The sequence below is a fragment of the Pieris brassicae genome, chromosome 6 (genome assembly GCF_905147105.1).
Source record: "Pieris brassicae chromosome 6, ilPieBrab1.1, whole genome shotgun sequence".
NCBI lineage: Eukaryota > Metazoa > Arthropoda > Insecta > Lepidoptera > Pieridae > Pieris > Pieris brassicae.
Window position 1 is genome coordinate 7,854,608 of NC_059670.1, and position 14,441 is coordinate 7,869,048.

A 14,441-nucleotide genomic window follows, 5' to 3' on the forward strand; every position below is an offset into this window, starting at 1 on the left:
ACTTGACTTTTCAACTTCTTGAGCAGCTCGTTTTTTGCGACCTGAAAAATAGTATTTACGTTTGTGAAATACAAAATTTTTTCCTTTTTTTAATTTGCTCGATTCTGGTTCAAAAGGTAATTGCCGGATTGTGTATATTAATTAAATGAAAACCTACCTTTTGAACTCGAAATTTTGTAGGAAATACTGGTTTTTACAGTAACATCATTTCCCAGGTTCTTAAAGTCAAAACCGTCCAATGTGTGCATTGCGACGCGTTTATTTCGGTCGTTTTCAGTGTTATACGCTTCAGTACTTGTTTCTTCAGACGTCGAAGAGGGTTCGGGCTTTGGTTCTAATGTAGATGTTAGCTCTGACTTTGGTGACTCTGGTTCAGGTAAAGGTTCAGCTTTCGGTTCAGGTGTAGGCTCAGGTTCTGACGATGGTTCCGGGCTGGGTTCTGGCTCTGGTTGCGGTTCTGATTTAGGCTCAGGTGATGGTTCTGGCTCTGATTTAGGTGCCGGCTCTGATTTTGGCTCAGGTTTTGGCAACGGCTCTGATTCTGGAAATAGACAATGTTATATGGCCATTAAAGAAGTCATATATAAGTCAGACATTGCACAAACCCATAGCCGTCCAAGTGGTCACGAATTTCGTAAACGATATAAATGTAGATGTTTTATGAACCCAGATTGGCACTCACTTTGCTACTCTGCTCCATTTTATCATTAAAAGTGTATGCGACACAATAACAAAGTAATCATGTTTCAATGAAATAATTATAAGATCATACTTACGTGTTTCAGGTGGTGAACCCAGCACTGGGAAGTTTTTACATTCCTTTTTCAAACCTTGAGGGCGCCAACCAACGGCTAAAATTGTAAACAAATATAAATATATATTAGAACTAGCTGCCCCCGCGAACTTCGTTTCTCCTTAATGTGGCTTTAGTTAGCCTTAATACCGTGACACGAAATAATAATTTCACTGTATTATCGTCACTATAATTTGAATTTGATTTACACTTCGGTCTAAGTAACACGTGGTTGGCTATGCTAACACCAAAATTTAAAAAAGTAGAAATAATTGAATTTCACGGTATTTCGTTTACTGCAAAATAAATTTAATTTATACTTTAGCCTCAATAACACGTGGTAATCATGATATGGAATTGTAGCTTATATGACACGTTTGTCGGTTTACCATAGCAGTGCCATCTATTGATAACTTACTCAATTCAGTAGAAAAGTATCGACATCTGTTAGAATCTTTTGAAGTTAACAGATAATTGTGTCTGTCAATTAATTATAGACAAATAATTTGCAATAAAATAAAATTGCTAATATAATTAAAGATCTAAGCTATCCTATCTCTTAAGTTGGACCAGACTGCTCACGGTGTGCCAATTTAATTTAAAATCGGTTAAGTAGTTTAGGAGTCCATCGTGGACAAACATCGTGACAGTAGATTTATATATATTAAGATATAAGAATATAATAAATATATGAATATAATAGAATACATGAAAGCTGAAAGGATTTTAGAGTTGTATATTAGAAATATAATATGACGCAATACAATAAATCCCGGGAATACGAAGTTGCTAATATTAAGAAGGATATTGAACAAAATTTTACATTTGAAATAAATTAATTTTACCTGCATAAGAAGTCCCGTTAACTATCATAACGATTTCCACCTCCTGAAGGTCCCTGATAATGCGCCAGTAGAGAGAGAAGTCCTTTGACAACTCCCTCTTGCTGTAGAGACCTAGGTTCAATGCCTTGTCTTTCCATGGAGCCTCTGAAAATTTAAAGGTTGGAGTAATTAAAAGTAATATTACGATTTTAGAGCACGTGTATCGTCGACCAGGAAATTTTAGGTATATTTCTATAATTTCCCTAATAATAAATGTTTACTAAACCAACCAAAATATTACATTTTAACGCATAGAAATTACACAAATTAATATTATCTGCGCTCTGCAAAGTGTTTGCAGGTTAGAAAGGCGAAACATGTTATCATACTTCGAGAAGGTTTACAATGCGACTATTTTTTTATTGCAATAATATTGTTTTATTATAATTAGCACATATATACATAAATAAAGTAAGCGTTCACAATAGGATTTAGGTACTTACTTTTATTACACCCCTTCCCATAGAATCCGTGAGGGCAGTAGCACATTCGACTGGGTGACTCCGTAGCGTTGACATCCACACACTTCCCTCGGAGACCACAGTCAGTATCCTCAGAACATTCATCGGAGAACTGGCACCGCGCCCCACTGTGCAATTTATTGCATTTGCATCTACCAAGGATGTGGAAACCCTTGCCTGAACACGTCTCGTGGAATTGTTTTCCTGGAAACGTTTCATTAATTTTTAATTGGCATTTTTAAAGCCAGGCGTAATTATAAATATATGGTAAATATTATTAATCAATAGACTATATAACATATGAAATACATTTGAATGAAATACATAATAAACCATTATCATAATATTGTGACTAAAACTTGGTTCAGAAAAGGAAATTTTGAAATACGGCTCAAGAGGCTCAAGTCCGAACGCGATGGAGACTCACTGTGGACGCCCTCTGCCCCATCTAGGGATATAGGATATTAAGTCAAGTAACAAGGAACAGAGTAAAAAATATTCTCACATTAGAATGTTAAAACCCTAAGTTAAGTAATTTTGTTCTCAGATTTTAGTTAGCGGACTTATGAAATTACCCGCTTTTTAAATTGAATGAGACTTTGATAAAATCAATATAGTATAGAATTACCGTAAACATATGAAATCTACGCTCTCTAGTTATACTATTAAGCCGTTTGTTTTGTTATCGTAGACTTACGTGGTACAATATCGATGTCTGCGCAGGACCAGAAGCGGTAGTTGGCTCCCCACTCCCCGGCTTCTCTTTGCAATTGCAGCGTGCAGTTTTCACATGTGAAGTCACTTGGTAAATGCACTTCGTACTTTTGAGCACTACAATTTTCAAACTTATTTAAAATTGTATATCTAATAGTATCTAAAAACCGAGGCAAGGTCTATCGAAGTACGAGGCTGCCCGGTTAGCATTATTCTAATCAGAAGTAAGAAATATGCCTGCTCTATTGAGAAATTAGGACGAGACAGTGCTAAACTCGTACGCCCAAAATATATTGGAATTTGACGGGAGTCATAGTTTGTGCTGTCTGGCTTCTCAATTACACACCCTTATAGATTAGAGATTAAGATGGTGTTAAGTTAGATATATAATATTTTTTTATTGAACTAAGTATTTGGTACTCTATTTTTGATTACACAAATACCATACTGAGTGAGATAAAAATAAGACTGATAGTATAATATAACACGGAGTATAGTTTTTCTCGACCCTTTTGATGAATATTGGTTTACTCATTTGGATAATAATCTTAAAAATACCTTAAGAAAAAATAAAACTTACGTCACATCATCACGAACAAACTCGGAACCGCCAGCTCTTGGTGTAAGGTCCAATAGAGGTCGCTCTAAGTAGTCCAATATTCTTAGACTAAATCCACCCTAAAAAAATACCAATAAATTTATATAATATAAATAGGATATATTAACAAAATTATAAAGTTTTTCCAAAAACATTTTAAATTAACATTATAACTATAGTTTATTCGTTCCGATATTAAAAATAAATAAAAAATTTAGCCGAATTCAGAAGGCAAAAGTAAAAGTAATCGCCCAACGTGGGGCTCGAACCCACGACCCTGAGATTAAGAGTCTCATGCTCTACCGACTGAGCTAGCCGGGCTGTGACAAAGGTATCGAAATATTGGTATAGTTACCCGGTGTGCATATGCTAAATGCCAATGTACTGTGAAGGCCGATCCCGCTAAAAATGATGTACGTATTGATCCTGCAACAAATAATTAGTATATAAATCACATGTAAGTTAACAAGCCCGAAATGACGGCAAAATTTTAAACTCTTTGACTACCATATTCAAAATTGTATCAGCACAATGTCGACTTGAGCGTTTAATTATTTTATTAAGGAACACCACATATATAATATATTTTCTACAATATAAGTTACAATCTTAAATACGTGACAATTACGGTGAACATAAATTTTGCAAAAAATATTTCACTGCCAACTACAGCTGTAAGTTTTTACTAGTAATATTATTTAAGAGTATTTATTAGCTAAGCAATGCGGATTAGGTTCCCGATAGGTGCCTAACAACGCTTTTTTTAAATTGATCAGCCCACTACCGTATTCGGTAACCCGTACACACCGGCCATACCGTATCACTTTGTTGTATTCGCGAAGAACTCGTATGAAAGGTGCCTGGACTCTTAGCTTGGTTATTACAGACAGAATTTGGAAGAAAACAATTGTTTGATATGTTTTGACACTATCTTTATTCGGATTGATTTTCTACTATACGGAGTAATGAAACTAAGTGACTTTCTTACAGCTCCAGTAGCGCTATGATTTACATAAATTGTCAGTAGCGTTATATATTCCTATCTACAAGAAAAACCTGCTCTAAGGCTACACACATACAATCGATTACCATGTCCAGGCGTGCGTGACTACCATTAAGAGTAAATTACTTAATGGCATGTAATTAATACGAACATTGTTATATAATCACATATGTAATAGTTTTATGTATAGAATAAAAGCTGTGAACTGCGCCATTACTGTTTTCTTCTCTACCGTGCAGAGTGTGGGACTCGCTATAAGCACAACCGACAAAAACCCTCACAAATGAGGAAACTTATCGCGGCTGCGTTCTACCTATTTATAACATGCTAAATGGAAGACAACAAGACATGCTAAATATAATAAAAATAATCAAATTGAATCTTAAATGCTTGTTGCGATGTATATACCATACTACTACTATAAACAAGATTTTAAAATAAATATGTTAGAGTTTTAAACATTATATATTAAATAAAATCTCTACCTTAGACAGTATTTCTTCGGTTATAAATGTACTGTCGACCTACTTTAAAAGAAATAAAAACAATTAAAAAAATATATCTTCGACCGTGACAGGACTCGAACCTGCAATCTTCGGATCCGAAGTCCGACGCCTTATCCATTAGGCCACACGGTCTTGTGACGTAAAGGACAAGAAGCCTATTTGAAGCCTACAGTTCTGCGCGCGCATATTTGTATGGCTTCATTTTGTGAAGTATTGAGATTTTTCGTAAATAAAAATTATTTGTATAATTAATAATGAGATTTTTACATAAGTCTTCGTATCAATTAAAAGTTTATACTTTTAATATAAGACTTATGTCTAGCCAGGGAATAAAATATTAGAAGTAAATTGTTTTTTAATTATTTATAGATGACAAATGAGCCAATCTCTTATTTGTCTCTGCGTGCCTTTTTTTATAACATATACGTCCAAACTCTAATAACACAAACAAATTTTATTAAAACTAGTTCAGGTTCAGAGGGGGACAGGTGACAGGTATCCCTTATTGCATAATTCAAGTCAGAAATTTTTACCCGTGTCTTAATTTTAAGAAATATAAGTTTGCGATTAAAGTTTAAATTTTTGTAGTAATCAGAAAAACGTAGTGATTTATAACATAATCAACATTTGAATATAATAAAATCATACCTCTAAACTCTCAAAAACTGCTTTAATAAAAATAATATATTCTATATAACCAAGGAAGAGCTATACTTAAAAAATTATTCGCAGCCGGTAGGATTCGAACCTACGCTCCCAGAGGGAATCTGATTTCGAGTCAGACGCCTTAACCACTCGGCCACGACTGCTATGTAATATTGGGTTAAATTAATGTATTTATTCCTTGAGCTAATAATGCAAATTAACAGAGAAGGGAAACATCCTTTGTGCAATAATTGATATAAAGTTTGACATTAACATAATTATTATCTTTGTTCCCTGATATATGATACATTTTGAAGATTTTTTATTTTATTTTAATTCCGCCATCGTCCTGATTTAATAAGACGGCAAAGTGCCTATATTGGCGAAAATAACGAACCTTTTAGTTAAACAGACTCCTGCCTCATAAACACGTTAAGGTTAATAATGAAGGTAACTTTGTTCAAATCAAGTAATTATATATAATAATTTGTTATAATAACACGGTATTATATCAAAAATCACAAATTACACTTATTATATCTGAATCGTGGCTTTGTTGATGAGTCAGGCTAATGACCTAGGCTGAGGCTAGGTCACGACCTCACTGCTACAGGTTGACTTGAATTTATGATAATTACGTAAGATTTCATAAGCGTCAAGAAGAAATGTTATAAACATACCAATTTAGACCGCACGAGTTTCTAATAAGTAACTAGTAATATTTTTTATAGAAGCGCTAAAAAAAGTATTTCGCAGCTGTTTGGCGTATTCACTACAATAAATAACTTTATAACATCCTTGACGACACTAACATCGTCCAATTCATAAAAGGCAACAAGCTCAAGTGGTAACGACATGAGCACCGAATGGCGGACCACCGAACCCCAAGGACCTTAGTGAACTCACCACCTGGTGGCTAGAACCGGTAGACTGAGGCTGCGTTGGTGGTTTGGAGTTGTCGTCGAAAAAATAGGTCCGAAGACCCAAGAAACATTGCGATGTCGAAATATATTTGAGGACAAGAGGCTGTATAGCAATTGATGATGATGATGACTAGTCATTCATTGAAATAAGTGATTGTAAAGTATACTTGAGATGATTATGGGAAGACTGAAATCTTAGCAGAAATCGAATAGTTCAAAAATATAGATGTGTATATGTATGGTAAATGTACCTATATATTTAAAAAGCGCTTCTGGAGCTCTTGAAATTGAAATTCTTTAAATTCGAAACTTGTCATATACAAATTCGCTTGTAGTTTAAGTCCCTAAAGATACATTAAATAAAAAAAGCGTTTTTATTTCTTACAAAAAAACAAAGTAAACTTAATCTTATAATAATTGTTTTTTAATAAATGTATTTTTTAAGGAACCCCTCTGCAGATGTACGCTTCCTCCATGGATCTCTAGGTATTTCGTCTGCCGTAGCATGGCCTATTATTAAGTAATATACGTAATTAAAAAGGTTATGTATAACATAACTTTTTACATGAAATCACGGCAAAAAAGAAGACACTATAATAATTATAAGTTTTTTTATAATCAAAAAGCTTCTAAATTGGACAGTTTTTTGACAGAGTCAATTCGTCACAGATCGGTGACAGCTCATTCAATATCGATGCAGTGTGTATGTATGTATGCGTGTAGTAGTATATAAAAAATAAAGTTTTCAAATAGCATATTTTGTAAAATACAATTAAAGTTACTTTACCTTTGGGCATTCCACATGGCGGTTTTGTTCTCGAATTATCTAAAAAGTCTAAATCGTATTTTCTAGCTGGTGGGTAGGTTAGGGCAACATGTCCATTCACACACACAAAAGCACTTAATGCACATAATAATCGTACTAACGCTGCCATCTTTTCAATTGTCACTGTCACTATGACATATCACTATTTTCCCGCATAATTTGTTGTCACGTCATCATTGGTTATGGAGAGTACCTGAAACAATAATAATAATAATAAAGATCGGTTTTTCGGAATGCTTAGATATATTATTATCAGAGCTTAAAAGCTGTATTAATCGTCACCTTATAAAACAAGGATGCCCAGGGAAATGTGACCACAAATAAACTTTTATAAAATCACAAAAGTACTATTTGTACACCACTAATCTATTTACCATGATAAGCCACTTTTCCCTCCAAAACGTAATCACGAATGCCGTCCACAAACTACAAAATATCGAAGAATATCCACAGATTATCATTGATTACACAATGACAATGACTCTCAAAAATGAATGAAGGTTCCTATTTTACATAAATAATAGTATTTCATTTCAGTACATTATGAACTAATAAGGTTTACTTTATTATGAGGCTTACAGTACCTAACGATGACATTGAAACAATTACAATTTTGAGTAATTAGTTTATTAATAATGAAATGTGATGATCTCCCCACTTCCAAAGTATCAAGTTGGGTAAAACAAGGAAAACGAAACCATTTGCGAGCCGTCAATTATTTAGCAACAGTAACAAATTGTATCAATTTTCTAACAACGTAATGATAGTTGTAACAACACTGCTTGTTATTGAAACATTGTCTTACACTTTCTATTGACCGCTTTCACTGTCGTAAATTCAATCATCTAGGGTAGATTTGTGGTACCATACGTTATTTGTGTCATAATATTTAAGTGGTTTAATTTTCAAGAGGGATCTATTAGAACAAGTCTGCTATACATTTTCACCTAACTTAGGGTAAGACAATCTGAAATGTCGGCTTTAAAGTATGTTTACTATGTAGCCTCATGATTAGAACTTGTAATCCTTCTGGGCTAATAATTTACTGACTACATGTTAAGCAAGTTTTAATAAAAATCATGTATTTATATGGTGTATACTACTTTTATAAGTAGCTTTAAATATGAAAACTATGTAAAAACAGTAAGAATGCAGAGTATTTCAAAAAGTTACAAGTACAAGTATACATTGTAGTTATCATTATTTAATCACTGCAGAGCATAAAGCATAGTCATTTACCGTAACGTGTGCGATTTGCTTTCTTAAATGGACAACTTTACGCCGGAATTATTGTAATTAAAAATTATATTGAAATTTAAGATTTGTAATATTTTTAATTAAAAAATCACGTTAGAAATTTACCTTCAATCACCCTTTTGTACCATTGAGTAGTAAACGCAATCTCCTTTCGTTTTTCTATTATTTATAAAGCAATTAATATCCCTTCCCATCGAAATAGCTGATCGCTTATCAGTTATCATATAATCAATAAATATAAAGGTTGATCGAATAAACACAAGTGGTCAACTTTCACTTCGTGTTGAAAAATGTCTTCTGTCAAAAGTGAATGAGATAATGATACTGGTTATGTCTAAAAGACCCATCATTTTATGTCATGAGTTTTGCGTAAAATAATAAAATGTATCGTAAAGAATCAGATTTAGGTTTCCTTGTATTTATTTATTTAAACTTCGTTGCAGGAAATTAAACAATAAGGAGGGCTTGGACCTTATCGCTTTCGAGCGATGTAAGGAATAATTAAGGCAAGCGCAAGAAGTACAAAACTATATATAAGAAATACCGAAAAACTAAATATGAAGAATGGAATATGTTTATAATTAGTAATTTTTATAGCATAGATAATTAACTCCCGAAAAGGAATGATATACTTATGTACGTTTCAGAGAAATTATGTTTAGGCTGTTGTAATGATCAGCCGATAAAGTGCATTGTGTCAAAAACATGCCAATGCCGTGTGGTCCACACGTACAAGTATTTAATGGTCACAAAGACGGACACATCCAGCCGGAAGTCAAACGAGTAAGAATCGCATACTTAATAGATAGGCTATAACACCCACAGATCTTAATTTCCTAATAGGACACAATTAAGCGTTGATTAGGCAAGATTATACGTCTGAAACTGGCCCTTATTAAATTTCTCAGATTTCTCAAGAAATAGGCAAAACACATGAGAACGGCGCAACCTCGCTATTGTAAAAATAATTGCATTTCTTACACAGTTTATGAAATGTTGACGTTTGTGGAACAAACATTGATTTTGTCATTTTAAGAGCAAGCCGTAAGCTGTTATTAACTGTTTAATATTAACAGATTAAAAACTGCGAAAATCGTCAAATGTAAATCTCAAAAGAAGACTAAACTTATTTATTCGCAAAATCGAAGACTAAATCAACATCCGATATGGTCTAGTGGCTAGGATACCTGGCTCTCACCCAGGAGGCTCGGGTTCGATTCCCGGTATCGGAATCGTTTTATTAATTTTGAACCTTTATGTTTACTCTATTTAAGCCATAGTACAACGAAAGCTTTAATAACAGTTGCTTTTGTTAATTACTCCACTTAAACCTATTGACAGAAATTCCCAGTACAGTCGCGAACACAATAATAGTAATTGGACTATGCTCTTAACCAATTCAGCTAAACAATTATACATAATTGATAACAGCATAACTGTAAACTTAATGACATAATTGTAGAGAAACCATTTTATACATTCCTTTACAATGTTTAATTTCGCGTGAATTTTGTTACACAACGCCACCTATGCGCGAATAACGGTATTAAATTGTCTAAGGTTCATATCTAGGTTCTGGGTTCTTATCGGAGTAGAATCTGGAGCTATCTTGATTTTATCTCCGTTTGTTCTGCAATTATTTTACTTCAGTCTACTGCACAAACATTTTAAATTGCAAAATTATTTAATGTAGGAAAAACATTGTCGCTTTTCTTTTTGCTACGTGCATTTGTCGCTAGACTGGCTAAATAGTTTATGGTTTTGCAAAATTACTGTGATTCAAAAGTGGAATGCTCTAAAAGATTTGTAATAGAACAAAACAATATGGTAAAATTTAAAGAAAAAGTTTTTTTTTTTTTTTTTTTTTAATTTCTTTAATATAAGAATGTACATATAGTATACATGTAATTTCATGGAAAGTTTAGGTTAACCAAAAATCCATGTTTATCATATGCTGTAATATATAATCGACTTGTATAATGTTTTATTAGTTTATTTAGTGCTCAGTTATATTAAAATAAATCTCATATAAACATAAATCAAAAGAATTAGTTAAAAACATCGTTTTAAGATTTTTTTACTCTGTAGCACCATAAGCAAACCTGTCCTGTATAACAACCCGTGTGACCCGTTAAGTAATACTACTTTTACTTACGGCTGAGCTTTTTTTTAATAGCAAAAGCCTATGTTACTGTTACATGTAATTCTGTTATCTCTGACATTAAATACACTGTAGTTAGGTTAGTTAGGTTATTTGTTGCAAATACAATACAAATCTTTCGCTATTAGTATAAAAGAAACTGCGAACGGCGAACTAACTAATATTACTAAATAATTGTCTTCCTCACTAGCTATAAATAAGTATAGATTAGTTTTGGATTTTAGAGCAAGAACTCGGTCAGTAGTATCATAACAAATTGATTTCATATTAAGCAAAAAGTTGTGAATGTAACGTGAAGAATTGATGATCAGCAGACAGCGAAACCGACAAAATTTTATGGCCATTATGAAAGAATGGTGCAAGGCGGAGAGTTGAAAATCAATTCCATTGTTTAATTAATATTTTCACTTCCTTATATTTATTTTTAACTTATTAGGGTTAATTCAAATGTCGCGGAATAATTAAATGCAGCGGTGACGAATTGCACGGTACCCTGGTGCTTAATATTAGATTATAGTTCTTTAGTAAGTAGAACAAATTCTTATGATTTATTAATTAAACAAAATAATTCTATCTCTATGGTAACGAAATCGTACAATTCCTAAATAGCATTAATTAATAACTAATTTATTATAAATTAGTTATTAATTAATTAGTCGTATGAAGTTTTTTTATGGAAGTGTACGGCTTAAAAATTCCACTAACCAGTCGAGCGCGTGCGCACATGGAAGTAGAATAAAAACCTGCTGACCCTAATTTTGGTCGTTTCTCGCAATACTTGCATAAGTCAGTGGGAATATTCGGAGTCGACAAATTACGACATTCAAATCGATTCTCTATTTACGTCGACGCAATTAATTTTTGTATAGCTTCATAAATGATTGGGTAATAGGATTTATGTTTGTTTGAGATGCTTTATATTCTAGCAAGTGTGGGATTCGTATAGACTCTAGGGTTACCTAGAAGAATCTCGAAAGTAATTAAATGTTGAATAAATATACACTTTCTATCAAACTTAGACCTACTATCAACATCAAGAAGAATTAAATGGATCAACTAATTTGTATAAAAATATATCTATGACCTCTGCTTTAATAAAAAGCTTAATCTATGAGCAATACGCTTCACGTACGTAACGATTTACGCTTGCGTAATTGAAATTTTTGTATGTTTGATTCTGCACAGAAAATAACAGTTTGATATAATAATGAGAGACTGACATGAAGGTATCATCTTTCCGACCATAGATCGCAGCTGGAAAATGCTGCCACAGAATTGTCAAATATGTCAGCAAGATGAATAGCACAAGAGGTCACTTGTGTCCTGCCGGCTAGCGGGTTCCGACTGGCTCATAGATATCATGAGCATATTTCTGGAGTAGTCAATGAGTGGCCCTGGCGGGATAAGCCAAGTCCAACAAACCTAGTTTTAGTGTAAAGTCTATAAAGTCCCATTTTAAGTTTTGTCACTTCCCTACTTGGTTTCTCGGCCACAGATCTACTTGATCGCGTGGTTGATATGCTATTTGGGGTCCTATGTATAATAAAACATCATAATAATATAGTGATACGCTAATTCGTTTTTTTTTTCAAAACATTTAATCCTAGTAAACTGTCATAGTTTTAGAGTGTATAATAGGATTATACGTGAATTAATGATATATACCGTATATGTACAAACTCTTTCGTGAAACAATTTCAGAACGAGTGAATAGAAAACTGAAATGACCAATTTGATGCGAATCATACAATATACGCTCTTGTAATAAAACACAACAACTGTATTGTTTACATTAATTTCTAGCAAAGGTAGCCCAGTTCCAAATGCATGCAAATGTCAAAAGGTTTTTTTTTCCTTTTGACATTTAAGCCATACTCGTAATTAGATTTAGATCCAAAAATCGCCGCCGTCAAACACAGCTACTATTAATATCTATATTTTTTTTATATTCTATAACAGATCTCTAACAATGATTTCAATAATTTATAATGTTATAAGTTATTGACCATCGATGTACAATGCATAGATATCATAAACTTGGCGGGTGGCATATGCAGTTAGAGGGTTCAGGTTTTCTATGTGAAAATATGATGTTTTGTGATGAAATTGCTATCATTTTGTGTAGCGTCTTTAGTAATAAATAATATAAACACTAGTTTGTATTATTTATAAACATTAAATCGTCCTATCAGTCAAGATCTAATGAATCTCTATAATGTTTCGTGCATATAAATAATTACTATGTATGTAAAAATGAATTGATGTTCGTTTATCTCGCTTAAACTCAAGAATGGACTAATTTGGCTAATTATTATTTGAAATATTTGTAGAAGTTCAGGGAAGGTTTAAACGATGGGAAACATAAATAAGTAAAGAAAAACACCAAAAACACAATTGAATTTTCAATCAAATCTGTTTCTAGCTGGGATAAATTGATGTCGTTTTAATAATAGAAAATTGTCACTCGGTTGTCATATATTTATTGATAATCAGAAATTTGTATTTCATATCCTTATAAGAGATCTCTTCGGTCTGTTTTAGAAATTTTGTATTAAGTTTTGACTCTGAAGGTCACCGGGTCATCCAGTAATTAATATAATTTCACTCTTTAATTTAGTTTTATAATTCAATTGAGTGACTCACTTATCCATTAAAACAATTAACTGACATAACGATGTTAAATATATAACGATATATTTTGACTTGATGCTGACGTTGTTGTATTGTTCTATATTGTCAGGTCTCTATTAATTCAATATTATAATACGTTATATCGTATTAAATTATTAGGATGATTAACAATATACTTGTCACTTGCATACGTAATGCCATTAGATAATTTAAATATTTGTTGTCGGTGAAAATAGTTGCGTCAGTGAAAGTGGTACGTGCTTCATGTGCTAATCAAACATTCTTGCTCTCATTTGGCTATAGGAAATTAGAGGAAATCACTTTCCAAGAAACGTTTTGCACTTTTTACACAAGTTACGTACTACCAGTCGTGTTAATATAAATGTGGGTATAACAACTTATAGCCTAACTTCTGTGTAGTTACGATGCTACGAGTTCCGTCAGGTTTCACTTTCCTATAGGTATATATACGAGATTTTTTTATAGTTTTTTAAATCATCTTAGGAGCTCACACCAATGCTTTTTAGTTAATTATTTATGTACTTCTTTTTATTTTTCCATGCTAAGCATGCACGGAAGAAATAGCTTGTTGGCGATAAGGCCGCCCGTTATCTAACTTCACATAAGTTGTTTTTTTATATGTATGTTTGAGGCAACGAAGTAATGTAATACATGTAATGTAGTGTAATACATAAATAAATTTTGCAACAATTTTGTATTCGACGCAACTAACCACGAAGCGATTCTCAAGTAAATAATATAAAAACTATCGTTACTTTTTATTTCATACCTATTCAATTTTAATATTGTCTGTGGTACAGCATCAAATGTAATCTAATACAAGGTCCTAAATTGGTATCAGCCAAACCTTATTATAGCTAAAATACCTAACCAAATTTACAGTGGTCATGTTACGTTATTTTTTTCTCGATATGGGCTGCCTAAATAACTTGAATGCTGGCAAGCAGCCAGTTAAATGACCACTTAAGTATTTTTCATAATATAACTATATTTTTAGATATATATAAATGTCAAAATT

The 14,441-nt window shown here is 32.7% G+C and overlaps 1 protein-coding gene and 4 non-coding genes across 7 annotated transcripts in view; 1 reads left to right on the plus strand and 4 right to left on the minus strand.

Moving 5' to 3' along the window:
* The window catches only part of LOC123710853, a 42,651-nt gene that overhangs the window by 10,056 nt on the left and 18,154 nt on the right, over positions 1-14,441 (minus strand). For all 3 annotated transcript variants that reach the window (XM_045663110.1, XM_045663109.1, XM_045663108.1), the window contains 9 exons: positions 7,315-7,546; positions 3,806-3,876; positions 3,433-3,530; positions 2,836-2,969; positions 2,121-2,342; positions 1,639-1,782; positions 777-851; positions 158-541; positions 3-41 (listed from right to left, as the gene is read on the minus strand). In XM_045663110.1, coding sequence (XP_045519066.1) covers positions 3-41; positions 158-541; positions 777-851; positions 1,639-1,782; positions 2,121-2,342; positions 2,836-2,969; positions 3,433-3,530; positions 3,806-3,876; positions 7,315-7,462 — 1,315 coding nt within the window. In that variant the 5' untranslated portion in view covers positions 7,463-7,546. The remainder of the gene's footprint in view (positions 1-2; positions 42-157; positions 542-776; positions 852-1,638; positions 1,783-2,120; positions 2,343-2,835; positions 2,970-3,432; positions 3,531-3,805; positions 3,877-7,314; positions 7,547-14,441) is intronic.
* On the minus strand, positions 3,699-3,771 carry Trnak-cuu. Its single transcript has one exon. It is a non-coding gene; the product is annotated as a tRNA-Lys (tRNA).
* On the minus strand, positions 5,019-5,091 carry Trnar-ucg. The gene has a single exon. It is a non-coding gene; the product is annotated as a tRNA-Arg (tRNA).
* Trnas-cga lies at positions 5,687-5,768 on the minus strand. Its single transcript has one exon. It is a non-coding gene; the product is annotated as a tRNA-Ser (tRNA).
* Positions 9,771-9,842, plus strand: Trnae-cuc. The gene has a single exon. It is a non-coding gene; the product is annotated as a tRNA-Glu (tRNA).